The sequence below is a fragment of the Macaca nemestrina genome, chromosome 6 (genome assembly GCF_043159975.1).
Source record: "Macaca nemestrina isolate mMacNem1 chromosome 6, mMacNem.hap1, whole genome shotgun sequence".
Taxonomy (NCBI): domain Eukaryota; kingdom Metazoa; phylum Chordata; class Mammalia; order Primates; family Cercopithecidae; genus Macaca; species Macaca nemestrina.
In genome coordinates, this window is record NC_092130.1 from 176,063,486 (window position 1) to 176,077,722 (window position 14,237).

Genomic DNA, 14,237 nt, shown 5'->3' on the forward strand with positions numbered 1-14,237 from the left:
TCCCAAAACCTATAAGAACTCATGATAATCCCACCACCCTTGCTGACTCTCTTTTCGGACTCAGCTCACCTGCACCCAGGTGAAAGAAACAGCTTTGTTGCTCAACAAAGCCTGTTTGGGGGTCTCTTCACACGGACACGTGAAACAAAAGGCTGGTTCAAAATTTCTAAGGAGCATGGCCTGATGAAGACAAGACTTGAATCTGATATGGCTGCCCCAAACCTGTGGTCATTCTACCCTTACCCTGTCAAAGGTTTTGACAAGATAATATATGTGAAAGCACATAGTAGGTGCTCAATACATGGCAATAATGTGTTTCTTACTTTCATCTTGGTTGTGTAGAAAGTAATTCTGGGGATACTAGGGAAGGAAAGAGAGAGAACAGGAGAGAAAGACTGTGGTTTTATGCATCTACAAAAACAGAGGAGGATTGACTATAGTTCAAACCCTGCAGTATACAATTTGCAAGTGTTCCTCTTACTAATCATACAAACGTGGCCAGTGACAGGGTGCCTTGATTAAGTTCTGAGTCTCTGTCCTATGAAGAGGTCAGGTTTTTACCAGGAAGACGGTAGAGCATCATCCTATAGGAGGTGGGAAAGTACAGACATCCTAAACTCCATCCAGCTGTTGAATTGAGAATCCCTGTTTTCCACTGAAATTGAAAACAAACAAAACTCACTGGCTCTATAATGCAGCTCTTTAGAAAAGTGATTTGGGAATAGATTTTGGGTTGATTTCCCCCAGAAACTCTCTATTCCTTAGGGATAGTTAGATGAGTTGCAAGTACACTAATCATTCATTCAGTGTTTCAGGATACTGAGATGAGTAGCCTGGCAGTAGCTGAGAAAACTAAGAGTTCCTCTGAATGCTTGATGCTCAAAGGAAAGACACCAGTGAATCTGGTAGACTGAAACAGAATCATCGACTGGCCATTCTCTATAGATGTTTCCATGGAATTCATCATACATTTTTTACCGAATGAAAATATACAAGAAAGAGTTCAAAAATTCATACTTTCCTTACACAAATATGAAGTTTTCTGATTCTATTGTTATCCTAACCAATTATCATTTATTAGAAGATCCTAAATAGGAAGAGGTAAAATCAAGTGCATTCAACATAATCCACAAAAACATGGGTATGATTGTAAGATCAGAAGGAAAAGGAAGGAAAAATACATATGGTTAGGAATGTTCTATGTCACACAGAGAGAAGAGCATACAATGTCCTTCTGTTCCACTATTTCCCAAATAAAGTAAACTGGTGGCTGACTTGGGCCATATCACTAGTGTGAGATTTCCTTCATATTTCTCTCTGGTCACTATTAGAGCAACGTGCTTGCTATCCTTCTGTGTAGAAGGTAGTCATGTTTTTCCTAAGACAGTATTTCATTCAGAGTCATTAGCTTTGCTAGCATCCATAATTTAACTATTTCATCCTTAGTTCATACTGGGGAGAAAGAACATATGTCAAGCACATAGTGTTAACTTTTAGGACTATTTAAGTTTTTTGTTAATCTCTCAGTTTTCCTTTAGTTTCTTCATCTTATTTATTTACAGCAACTATTGAGAACATACCCATTTATTTTTATTTATTTTTGTTCATTCATTACCTTATTACTTTATGCCAGTTCTCATTTATGAATCATTTTCTTTTACTTAAACATAATATTGTCAAATTGACTTATTAGTTATTAAAACCTGGATTGCAAAAAGCTGAAATCCATTTGGCCAGATGGAAACTTGTGTATTTTATAAATATCAGACAGAATTTACTATGTTGTTTTAAGCTTGCAAATATTTACTCATTACTATTTATATCAGACAGTCAGTACATATTGGCTCTAGCTAAAAACTTTCTTTAAGTGCAATTAGCTTTGCTGATTTAAATGTGAGCTTCCATTGTTTATGGTATGAAGACGACAAGGCACTCAATTGACACGTGCAGTTCTTTTTGACATGTTTTTTCTTGATGTTTTCATTGCAACTTTCAAAATATTCTTTTATTTTCTGGGCAAATCTGACTATACAACTTGTAGGCAAAGCTCTTTCCAGGAAACATTTTGAACAAGATTAGTTAGATCAAAAAACCCACTTTAGGACAATGTATTTTCCATGCAAGTGTCTGTTTCTCACCATCAACATGATGTATCTCATAATTACAGTGACTTTCATTCGACTCATCTAAATTAACAAAATCATAAATTAGATGGAAAGTAGGAACCAATGCATCTGTTGACTTCCTCAGAGTCACACACTGAAGCAGATAAATTGGAAAAGGCAGCTCAGGCTGACAAGCGACACTCAGGACCACCACTCCCCACCTTGGGAATGTCACTGCTACCGGCAGGGAGAAGCCCCGGGCTACTCATTAGGACTCAAGAAAGGCCGGTGCAATGTACCCCATGGCTGAAGGCTCATGTGCTGCCTCCAGGAGCAGCATTAGAAGGGACCTACCCCCTCCGCAGGACACGGAGCACTCAGAGCGCACGATGGCCCAAGTGTAGCTGGGCTGGGCAGGGGGTTGCTTCTCGGCCCCTAAGCGAGGCATGGAGTATTCCCAGGCAACACCTGGGTTCTTTCCCTGAAACAGCAGCTACAAAATAAGAAAGGGGAAAAATAAAACAAATTAATGCAAAACCAGCAAATACATGCTGACGTGCTTTAGACTACTTAAAATAACAATCAATCAACAAAAAGTTTATTATGATGATAAATTCAGACTATCATCCAAACTTTACATAAAATTTTTGAACAAGAATAACCCTCCCATCTAGATTCAAGCTCATCTAAAAAATGTCTAGACTGTACCCTTCTCCTTACAGTTAGTGTATGTCTACATGTAAAACTTCAAACACTTTTGCAGCTTAGAAAAAGCATTTTTAGGTTATCATTTTTTAATTGTTACATAATAGATACACATATATTGGGGGTACATGTGATAATCTGATACAGCCTAACAAGAGCATTTGACTATCTCCCTTGGTGTTTCTTTGGGATCCTCTGCAAATCCCCGCATCTGAGTAAATCAGAAAGAGAGACCTACAAAGCGTCATCACACTTCCTGGTGAGTTCAAATAACCCAGGACATTTCAACAGCAATAGGTATGATCCATGCCTGACCAAAGTTAAGTTAGAGCACTTTCTACTGGGAGAGATGAAGGAGACTTTTGCCTACTGGCAGGTACCCGTTAAGTCCGCAGGAAAAGGTGTTTTATTAGTAAAGGAGATCACTGAGTCACAGTTTAGGGCATGGAATGGGTTTGGACTCTACATTTCCTAGCTTGAAACCCAATCATATGGACCAGCCACCATTCCTCTCATAAATGTATTAGATCCTTGAATTTTGATTGGAAGATTTTTCTAGAAAACTCACCATAACCTGTTGACATAAATCCCATGCCTGCACCTGAGAGTCATGGCATCCTGATATGATGCCCATGTAGACCAAGATCCTCACCCTCCCCTGAGTACCCTGGCCCCATGCTCCATCCTCTGCCTGATGACACATCTCCAGTCTCAGTGGTGCTGATGTTGTGGGACAGGTATAAGCCCAGGACAGGGGGTTGCACTGCAAGGTCATTGAGATACTCTCCAGCCCTGACATTCTGATCCTCTGCAACTCTTCTTCCATTAAGAACAGTTTCCTAACAAGCCCCACTTATTTTCAACTCGGAGGCATCTCTCTTTCTCTCTGATTGTTCAAGCCAAAAGCCTTAGATGGTGGGAGACATGATCAAGGAAAGAATTCAAGATAAATATGTTTATAAAGGGGTAGAATGAAAGAGTTCAGGGGCAGGACAGGAGAGGGAAGTAGGACCTGTGCAGATGCAGCAGTTGCTTCACCTAAACCACACCCCGACTGCCAGGGGAGGCATCTCCCAGGAAGACACAAGAGGATGAGATAGGGCGGCCAGCCCCAGGGAATAGGTGGGGGTATCCAGGTGGCTGTACCTCCATAGCAAGGTGTAGGTCGATGGGGCAACTTTTGAACCAAGAACCTTCTTTCAACTGTGCACAGAAATATAACAAGGTGGGGAGTTAGAACATCCACTGCCCACCACTGCCATCTGCACAGTTGCATGTGATAGATGGTGTTGTCAGAATCTGACTATATTTTGCGAGCCTCCGCATTCACGAGTAAACAGAACTGCTCGGTTCAGGAGGTGACCCACCCACTGGACACTGGGTTGATGTGACGGCAGAGCTGTGGCCAGCCAAGATCAATGCTGTGACACAGGCAGGTCATCACACAGCAAGGGGCTTCGCCTCTGGGCTCTCTTCTCCTGTTGCCACAGAACACAGCAGAAATGCTGATCCCACCCCAGACACAGGCGAAGTCAGAGCCCACCTCCCTCCCTCAACAGTGGCCACTTCTCACAGCCGTCGAGCATATAGGACAGAAGAAGGCTTCTGCAAACATCTACTGCTAAAACCCCCAAATGGGAACACAGGTGAGCACTTAAATACAAATGTAATCATACACCAAAATGTGAATGATGATAAAAACAAGTCTGCTGCCCCATTCCAGCTACGGATGGATCACTCTTTTTTATAACTGTTTACATTCTTCTTAAAATTATGCCAACAGCCATGAATTTCCACAAATACCAGAACACCCCCAAAATCTAAGCCCCAAAACCAAGAGGCTGGACTTTACCTCCACAATCAGTGTTTCATTGGTTGGTCCAGCAGCGATTAAGTTCTCGGGCTCATTATAGGACCGTCTGTAGTCGAAAGTAGTGCCTGAAAATTTGTACCGGCCGGGCCAGTCCACGGTCCAGTGCCCATTCAAGTAGTACCTTCTGAGGGCATTGCACACAGAAATGTAGGAGGTAGAGACATTCATTTCATAGATGCGGATACTCCGGGCTCCAGAAGGAATGGTGACCATGTGATAATACTCTAGATAAAGGAAATGGGGAAGATACAGCTTGTCATTCCATAGGGCAGAATCTCTAAGCAACCTCAGTCCTCAGTAAACGAAACCTGAGAATCCACATTTGGAACTGGGGGAAGATGTGTTCTGGTGACCAGTCACCTTAGAACTATACCCGACTGCTTTTTATTAATTGGAGCAGAGCTCCTGTGATGTTCACTCTTCTTAAGAACAATTTTATTTCAAATAACTTAGCAAACACTTCCAAACAAAGCAAGAGGCTCGAGAAGCCAAGCGCTAGCTGAGGCAGGAAGTGAGGCAGTGGAAGGTAGGCCTGCTATTTTCACTGTCGCCTCAAGCTCCTCTGCTAGGAAGCCTCAGTTACAATCTTCTTTGCCCAAGGCTTGCAGGTAGCTCTAAAATACTCACGGTTGGTGTGGTGGTGCTTGGAGTAGAGACCCCTGTGAATCGTGCAGGCTGAGTTATTCCCGTTACACACCCCACAGACATCTTCAACAGCATCAGATCCAAGGACATTGTCACATCCAACTCTCTGGAGGGCCCACGAGGTCACATGTCATTCATGAAAGAAAGGACAACACAGCAATACTGTCACCAATCTCACGCGAGAAACCTCCTCCCCACTAGAGTTGAAAATTTCACCAACGTAGGGTAGTTAACAAATATTTATTGGATACCTAATATGTGCACAGCGGGGCTACCGTGTCACCCTTCAAAAATGTAGGAAGCTTTTAAAATGTGAATCGTTACCTGTCCTCTTTAGTATTGTTACACAAGTGGCCCTAAATTAAATCTGTAGGTTGTCATGTTGGAGTGATGGGTGAATTTCAGACTGACCTAAAGGGCTTAGTACAATGACAAGCAATGTGTCTACACAAGGTTCTAACAAAATATGCCATTGTGGGCTTTAATTGTCTCATGCAATGACAGAGAAGGAGCAGATGACACACAGAAATTCTCCTCAGTAGTAATTACATAAAGGGCATGTTTATTCACTTCCTTAGAATTTTAGGAGCTCTTTAAAATTTCTCTGATGTTCGTTTGTATTACACTTTCTAACAAAGAGAATAGGCTCTATATGCCAAAAAAAAAAAAAAAAAAATCCACTCAGAAGCAAAATAACTACAATTCTTGGCTTGAAATCCACAGGGCCAGATGCATTTCAGAACTTAGAGTGTTTTTTTTTAATTTCAGAAAGGTAATAGATGTTATGCATGAAATGCATATGAGAATCCCACAAGGGCCTAGGTGGCATCCCATAATTAACTCATGAATGTTTCTATAGTAAAGCCCTACATATTTATGGTAAGTGAGATAAATAAAACCAATCAATAGTCTCATATCAGTTCAGGAAAGGCTTTGCCACCAAACAAATTCAGGTACCCCCGCCATTTTCACAGCTTTTTGGATTTCAGAGTTACAAATAAGGGATTATGACACTATATCATTAAGAATCCTAAACACAATAAAATAATGAACACATCAATTAACAATTAGACAAAATTGAGGACTGTACAGCTGAGGTACAATGAAAGAGATCTCAATGGAATCATCCAGCCTAACCCTCATGTATTAAAAATGATTACACTAAGGATCTCAGTAGATGACTGAACTTTACCATGGTCGATAATTTAGGGGAAGTGAGAACTAGAAAACATGTTTTTGGACTCCATAAGATATGCAGATTGAATAACTTCTTCATTTGAAACCCCATTGTCTACATGCAATGTGTTTGATCTGCTAACACCTTTGCTTGGTTTATAATAACATTTTTTCCACCCCTTCCCTCTGCCAGTCAAGGTAAGGGTAACATCAGTCACTTATGTTCATTTAGCCACCGACACTTCTCCAGCTTGTCTCCTGCATCCCTGTCCGCTCACCCTCCTCAGCGAATGTGTAGCTGCTGTATGTTGCTGAGGCCTCTGTCCGAGCTGCAAAGTGGCCCAGGCTCTCACCCAGCCCTGCTTCACTGACTCTCCACACTACTGCCCACAAACTGCAACCAAATCCTGTGGCTCCACTGTTCCCAGACTCAATACCTGCTCTATGTACATGGACACAGGATCCCCATCCAGCCTTGGAGATGGCCTTGAAGACTCTCTTCTCATCCCAACACTTCCCACAGCTTCCCCCAGACCCCACTTTCCCTCTGGGCATTCTGATGACTGAATCAGCTGCTAGCAACCCATGCATCTGGCACCACCACGTCCCCTCTCTATTTTCCTGACATCCCTCTTCCAACTCATCCTTTCAGATCTAGCTTGCATGTGGATGTTGCCTTCTCCTAGGAGCCCAACAAATGTCCCAGACCCACATCTAAGACAGAATGGGCCCCTCCCTCTCGTTATGCTCTGCACACACTTCCACTGCTGCAAAGCAGCGTGTCATCAATGTGTTCTTCTGGCTTTCTCCCCACTGGGCTGTGACTTAGAGGGAAAGGCTTGTCTTATATGTCTGGTCTTTCTAGCCTCTACGGGATGCCTGACACAAAGCAGACTGTCTGGAATCATTTGTTGAATGAATGAAGGATCATGATTACCTCACATATCCCATCTATACAAACATTACGGCTATCCTCCGAGCATGGAGTCCCATCTTTGACTTTATTTGACAAAGAAAAGAAGAAATCAAATCCTTCTGCGATACAGTAGAGTTTGCATAAGTCCTGATCTTAAAAAGAAATACACACACAAACACAAATAAGAAAAATACTTAAGCTCTGATCATTTTTGCTCTGAATTTTAGATAGACTTTCTTTCTTCCCCCATAAAATAATTCCCACACAATAATACATTACAATGGCATTTTTAAAGGTTGGCTCATTATGTCTTGTTTTGTTTCTTTAAATTTATTTATTGCTTCACTATTAAGTTTTACTCTATAGTGTCCTTTAAGACCTTTGATTTTTATACAGTGTTTGGCACATAGTAGGCATTCAATAAATATTTGTTGGCTACAACATTAATGCTTTACTGTTTCACTAGTATCATTAACTACTATCTTGTAGACATGCAAAAAAAAAAAACCATTTTGTAGTAATACACAAAATTCTTACAGATAAAATGTAATAAAAGAATCAAAAACATCACTGAATTTCTTAATGCATTTGGTAAAACACATGAAAAATTAAACAAATAAAAAGAATAACTTAGATGAAATCTCTTGAGAACAATGTTTTCTACAAATATATTGTTTTAAAATATTGGTACCAAGAGAAATAGGAAGTTTACTTCCTTCCTAAATAATCCATTTGAAGGTTTTTTGGTTTATATTTAATATGAACTTTTTTTTGAAACCATTTTGCCTCTTTTGTTCTCTTCTTAGTAAAAAAGGAGACAATTAATGATGAACATTTTGTCTGTCTTAGAAATATTTATAGGCCTGAGATTCATCTACAAGTATTTTCCTTATCATTCAAGATAAGAGGCACAACTGAATAATTCTAAGAATCAAATTTAGTGTGTGCTTCCATGATGAATGAGTTTATTCACTAAAGATTGGCAGTCAGGAGGAACGCACGCACGTGTTTGAATCATGATTTCAAAGTTCATTCTACCTTTCTCTCTCCCTAGCGGCCTGTATCACACTGGCTTCATTTATACAGATTTAGGAGTAAAGGGACAACTAAACGTGCTTCGGGGAAATTGCTTGTAATTTCCTTTCAGAATTTTCTAACTGCATGAACCTGACACTGTGAAAACACTGTATACACTGAGATGATGAACGTGAATGTCAGATGGGACATCCCACTTGTCTATGTCCAAAGGGCTTCTGTCATTTTTTCAGGCAATGTTCCCAGTTTCAAGCAATAAGATGATTAGGTTTTCTTTGAATTTCTCCTTAATTATGCCACTTGAGCCACTGACCTTAAGTTATTTTAATCACGGAAACACACTATTTCTTTCCCAGTGGGGAGTAAAGTCTTATACATGCCACAAATAAACTTCTTGGTTTATAGTTATAGATCAATACTTTCTGAACATAGTATGCTTCAAAATTACTCCATTTTCTAAAATATACTGAAATTTCTCTTTCATTCTTTGACAATTATAAGTATTCAATGGGTAACTGGCTTATAGCAACAACTACTGTAATTCTTAATTCATCAACTACTGTAATTCTTAATTCAAAAACATACAGATTCAATTTCCACACAGGAGCTATCTTGTATTTTTTTAATCACTTCTTTGATGAGTTTCATTGTACTATGCACACCCTTTCTATGTGGTGTGTTGATTTCTGACCTCATAGCTGGTCAAGTTTAGATAAGAGGTCATGACAGTGGGGTTGGCAAAATAAAACTAACCTCCAGAAGAGAACATGTGACCCTCACCTCCCAGAGCGACATCTGGTTTATTTGTGCACCACACTGTCAATCATATACTTCTTTAGAAAGTAAAGGTGGTAAAGCATAAGGCTTATTACCCGAAAGCAGTTTGAGATTTACCTTCCACCTGAGTGTAAGGCTTCCACTTGTAGTGTCGCCCTCTGAATCGTCTGCTGTTGTGCTCGGCACACTGAGCGGCGCGGAAGTCAACACTGTCCCGGGGACATTTCTGACTGTTGCAGAGCTTCAGAGTGCGAGTGGAGCCCTCGCAAAACTTCCCTCCATGCGACGGCCTAGAATGTGTATTTTGAAGTCAGAATTTTCATATTTGAGTAGCTACCTACATTATTTCAAATTAGGCTTACTGGAGAGATGAAGCTAAGAGTGTTAGAGCGGGTACTTAGGGAAAGTGGATTTCTTTTTTTTTTGAGACACCCTCACTCTGTTGCCCAGGCTGGAGTGCAGTGGCACAATCTCGGCTCACTGCAACCTCCACCTCCTGGGTTCAAGTGATTCTCCTGCCTCAGCCTCTCGAGTAGCTGGGACTACAGGCATGTGCCACCATGCCCAGCTAATTTTTGTATTTTTAGTGGAGACAAGGTTTCACCATGTTGGCCAGGATGGTCTCGATCTCTTGACTCCATGATCCACCTGCCTCAGCCTCCCAAACAGCTGGGATTACAGGTGGGATCCACTGCGCCCAGCTGGAAAAGTGGATTTCCAAGTGGTCAAGAACACATTCTTGCACACGAATGGTAAGGTTGTGCTCCCTTTTCCATTGAGTGAATCCTTTACAAGACCAGATAATGAAAATGTGGTACATATACACCATGGAATACTATGCAGCCATAAAAAAGGAAGAGATCATGTTGTTTGCAGGAACGTGGATGGAGCCTGGAGGCTATTACCCTTAATAAACGAATACAGGGACAGAAAACCAAATACTACATGTTCTCACTTATAAGGCAGAGCTGAATGATGAGAACACAAGGACATATAAAGCGGAACAACACACGCTGAGGCCTGTTGGAAGGTGGAGGGTGGGAGGAAGAAGAGGACTACAAAAAATAACTAATGAATACTAGGTTTAATCCCTGGGCAATGAAATAATCTGCACAACACACACCCATGACACAAGTTTACCTATGTAACAAACCTGTACTTTATCCCTGAATTTAAAATGAAAGTTAAATTTAAAAAATAAAAAATCAAAGCCTCTTTACTTCCCCACATTGGTGATGCTTCTCACGTTCATTCTTACTTCTTAGAGAAGCTGTAAATTAAACCACTTGCTGTGAAGGGAAATATATTTGATGGAAAACTAAAAATTTGTTTTTTTCTGCATACAAAAATTGTTCTTATTGATCTTATTTATTTGTGTTCTATACACTTTTCTTACGACTTATTTGTTTTAATCAGATCCTTGGTATGTCAAGTAAATGTGGTTAAAATCCAATTCCTGAATATTACTGTTGGTGCTGTTATTTTTTGCTGTGGTCAGGTAGTTAGAAGCATCTTAAGTTATAGCAGAGAGAGGCAATTAAGAAATGCTTGAGTGAAATACCTTTCCTACTCAGTGCTTCTTACAATCATATGCATAGCACAGACTTACTATTAAGAGCTGAGACCAGGCGTGATGGCTCATGCCCATGATCCCAGCACTTTGGGAAGTCAAGGCGGGTGGATTACCTGAGGTCAGGAGTTCGAGACCAGACTGACCAACATGGTAAAATCATGTCTCTACTAAAAATACAAAAATTAGCAGGGCAGGTGGTGGCACCTGTAGTCCCAGCTACTCGGGAGGCTGAGGCAGGAGAATAGCTTGAACCCAGGAGGCAGAGGTTGCTGTGAGCCAAGATCACACCACTGTACTCTAGCTAGGATGACAGAGCAAGACTCCATCTCAAAAAAAAAAAAAAGAGAGAGAGAGAGAGCTGAGACACAGGCATACTGCTTGGAGGGTTGATGGCATGGAAATTGTCGTTTGTGCGGAAGGAGGTCAAGGCATACTTACTTGGGGTTGGTGCAGAGGCGACTCCGATGAGACACTCCCCCTCCGCAGGTCCTGGAGCATGGGGACCAAGAAGACCAGTCTGACCAGTGGCCATGGGTGGGCTTGGGGCCTTCATCACCATATTTCACACACTGTCCTCCCCGGCACCACTAAAATTTTCAACATAAATAAGTTGACTTGACTCAGACAGATAGGTAGATGGGTTCATCTCACCACTGCTATAAGGCTGAGTAGTGGGAAATTTTGCAAACTATGCAGATGTTAGCCTCCCTACCCTCAAGTAGCACCTAATATAAATACAGTACATTCAATGCTGTTTTTTTCCTTTCCAAACCTAGCATCCTCCTATAAATTTATATACAGGGAAGATGAATAGAAAAATCATTTTCAAATGTCTGCTTTCCTGGAAACTTAACACATTTAATGAAGGAGTGTTATCTGAATACTCAGTCTCACTGTTTAACTCCCAAGTCAGCGAACTCTGACCTGTCCTGAAAACAAGGTGCTTTTCACATCTCATGTTCAGAACAGAGAGAGTCTCAGGTAGGAAAGCACAGCTGGGGGCTCCGCATGGCTCAACACCTTGTCATTTCAGGCCAGTGCTCTGTGCTTTCACCCCAAAGCACCTGGGCTCAGAGCCTTGGGACGATTAACCGATGCCACGTTAGAGGTCACGCAGCTTCCAGGGCGATGAAGCAATCCTTGTGGAATTTCATCTCTCCCCACGAAGGCTGGAGATGCTATCTGTTCCCCTTTCTCCAGAGAAGTGCTCATTCATTTTAATTCATGCTAAATTCCACGTAGCAAATTCACTGCACCACATATCAGCGCTATGCACTATTTAACATGGTGTCCAACAGTGGTGGTTCCCTGGGTGGTTTGGTGTGGACTTCTAAGATCTTAAAGGTCCAGACTGTCTGTTGGGAGGAAGAAGGAAGATGTTTGTCCCTTGTCCTGGCCCCGGTGGAGTAAGAAGAACTTGGCCTGTGGGCTGGGGAGACCTGAAGTCAAGTCCCTTTTTACCTCCAAGTTTAGAGCCACTAGATTTGTACTGAGAGAGAGAGAGGAAAAAAAAGAAAGGCTACTTCCATAGGAGGAAAGTAATACTTCTATTATTAAATGATATATTAGGGTAACACATATCAAGACACTGATATTTGACCAGTGTTGCCACATACTATGGCAGTTCAAATGGCTCCATTTAATGCTATTTAAGTAAGAACAATTCAATTTAAAAACAAGAAATTCTGAGGAGTAAAGCCTCATCCATTCAATTTGTCAATTTTTTTCTTTAAGCAAAACAACATAATCTCTTCCATCCCTACCTGCCCTCGCCCCAGGTGTAGAACAAAGTCCACTGTCTTAGGCTCAAGGAGAAGCCCATTGCCGGGAATAGGCTCCTACTCTTAGACAGCCTCCAACAGGCGTGGGGACAGGAGGGAGGTTGCACTGGTTGTGCAGAGAGGAAGGAGCTGCCAGGTGTGTACTACTTGTCATTGTTGTTTATTTTTTTCCCTTTCTTAAAACCGTCTGGTCATAGCTTTCTAATGCAGGAGACATGAAACATGAAAACAGAATTTCAATAGGTTAAATAACTCTGAAAATATTTCTGGGAAAATCCGTCTTGGTTCGAAGATGAACAGGATTTGAAGCCCCAGAATGAGGTCAGGTTAGTGGAAGACAGGAGTGCTGTCTCGAAAGCAGGATGTTTATCAAAGAACCACTGTTTTTTACCAGGAATCTGTGAGCAAACTCAATGTACATCATAACATCGTTGTTGATTTACTTTGCTGTTGTTACTTGGCAAAGTTCGCAGACTCAGAAAGGGGTACTGGCATGGTAATAGCTTTCACTCTTCTGTTTTTGTAAAAAGCTTATTTTTTAATGAAAGATTTACAGATACACACAAGTAGAGGAAATAGCACAGGAGTCCTTGAAATCTGCAGTCCTGCCTCAACATTTATTAACTCATGTCCGGTCTCATTTCACCTAAATGCCCGTCCACTTTCTCTCTCCCAACACTGACTCCCAGACTTGAAACCATTTCTTCAAAGCTCTTTCACGAAGGGTTCCCCAAATTAAGAACATTAAAAAACATAACCACAACACCATTGTCATACCTAGAAACCTACAATCAGTCCTTAATATCATCAAATGTCTAGTAAGTGTTCAAAATTCCAATTTGGTGTTTTTTAATTTTTCTTTCAGTTAACATAGAATCACAATCAAAACACAGTTCATTTATTGCATTCAGCCGACATGCTTCTCATGTCTCTCTCCACATTCGAACTCTCCCTTGATGTTTTCTTTTTCCTGAATTCATGTGATAAAGGAATGGATCTGTTTGTTGGGAGTTTCCCATACTCTTGATCTTGCTGGCTGCGTCTTGGGTTCCCTAGATCTGCTGCAATCAGGCAATTGGATCCAAGGCGTTGGTAAGGTTCAGAGTTGGATTTTTGGCAAGACTGAACCATTGAGGCTTTATGTATATGCACACAGAATGCCTGGTAAGGCCTCAAGCGTTGGTGTTAGGATGCTTCAGTATTCAGGGAATATAGGCTGACTGGCAAAGGTCCCCAGCTTCCCAACTAATACTTTTAGCAGCCATTAACAATCATTTCCTAGATCCTTTACATCTTTGAGTGTTGCAAGACTAATGATATTCTAAATCTTTTCTTTTTCATGATTGTCTGGATTACTTCTTTTAAGAAAAAGCAACCTTCATCAAATACCTTGGTACCCTGAGTTTGAGATTGTACAGGAAAACCATGATGCTTTTCTCTAAATGATAAAGAAAAATATGCTAATGTCATATGTTTCTTTTGGAAATGTTGCTTGAGCTTCCTCTTGACAGGAGCCAGACATCTTTGGAAGGCTTCTAGCTTTCTGACTCAGTGAGGTATCCCAGGCTCATCTTGTACATTCCTTGTGTGGGGAACGGGTGCTTGGTGTTAAAAAAAAGTCAACACTCACCGAGACAAAGGATCTCTTAGC

General features: G+C 41.1%; 1 protein-coding gene across 2 annotated transcripts in view; it reads right to left on the reverse strand.

Moving 5' to 3' along the window:
- Positions 1–14,237, reverse strand: part of LOC105489455 (ADAM metallopeptidase with thrombospondin type 1 motif 16) — a 181,162-nt gene that overhangs the window by 76,425 nt on the left and 90,500 nt on the right. For both annotated transcript variants that reach the window (XM_011754286.3, XM_011754287.3), the window contains exons 12-17: positions 11,244–11,392; positions 9,350–9,522; positions 7,442–7,572; positions 5,311–5,434; positions 4,663–4,907; positions 2,460–2,598 (exon numbers count right to left, since the gene is read on the reverse strand). In XM_011754286.3, coding sequence (XP_011752588.2) covers positions 2,460–2,598; positions 4,663–4,907; positions 5,311–5,434; positions 7,442–7,572; positions 9,350–9,522; positions 11,244–11,392 — 961 coding nt within the window. The remainder of the gene's footprint in view (positions 1–2,459; positions 2,599–4,662; positions 4,908–5,310; positions 5,435–7,441; positions 7,573–9,349; positions 9,523–11,243; positions 11,393–14,237) is intronic.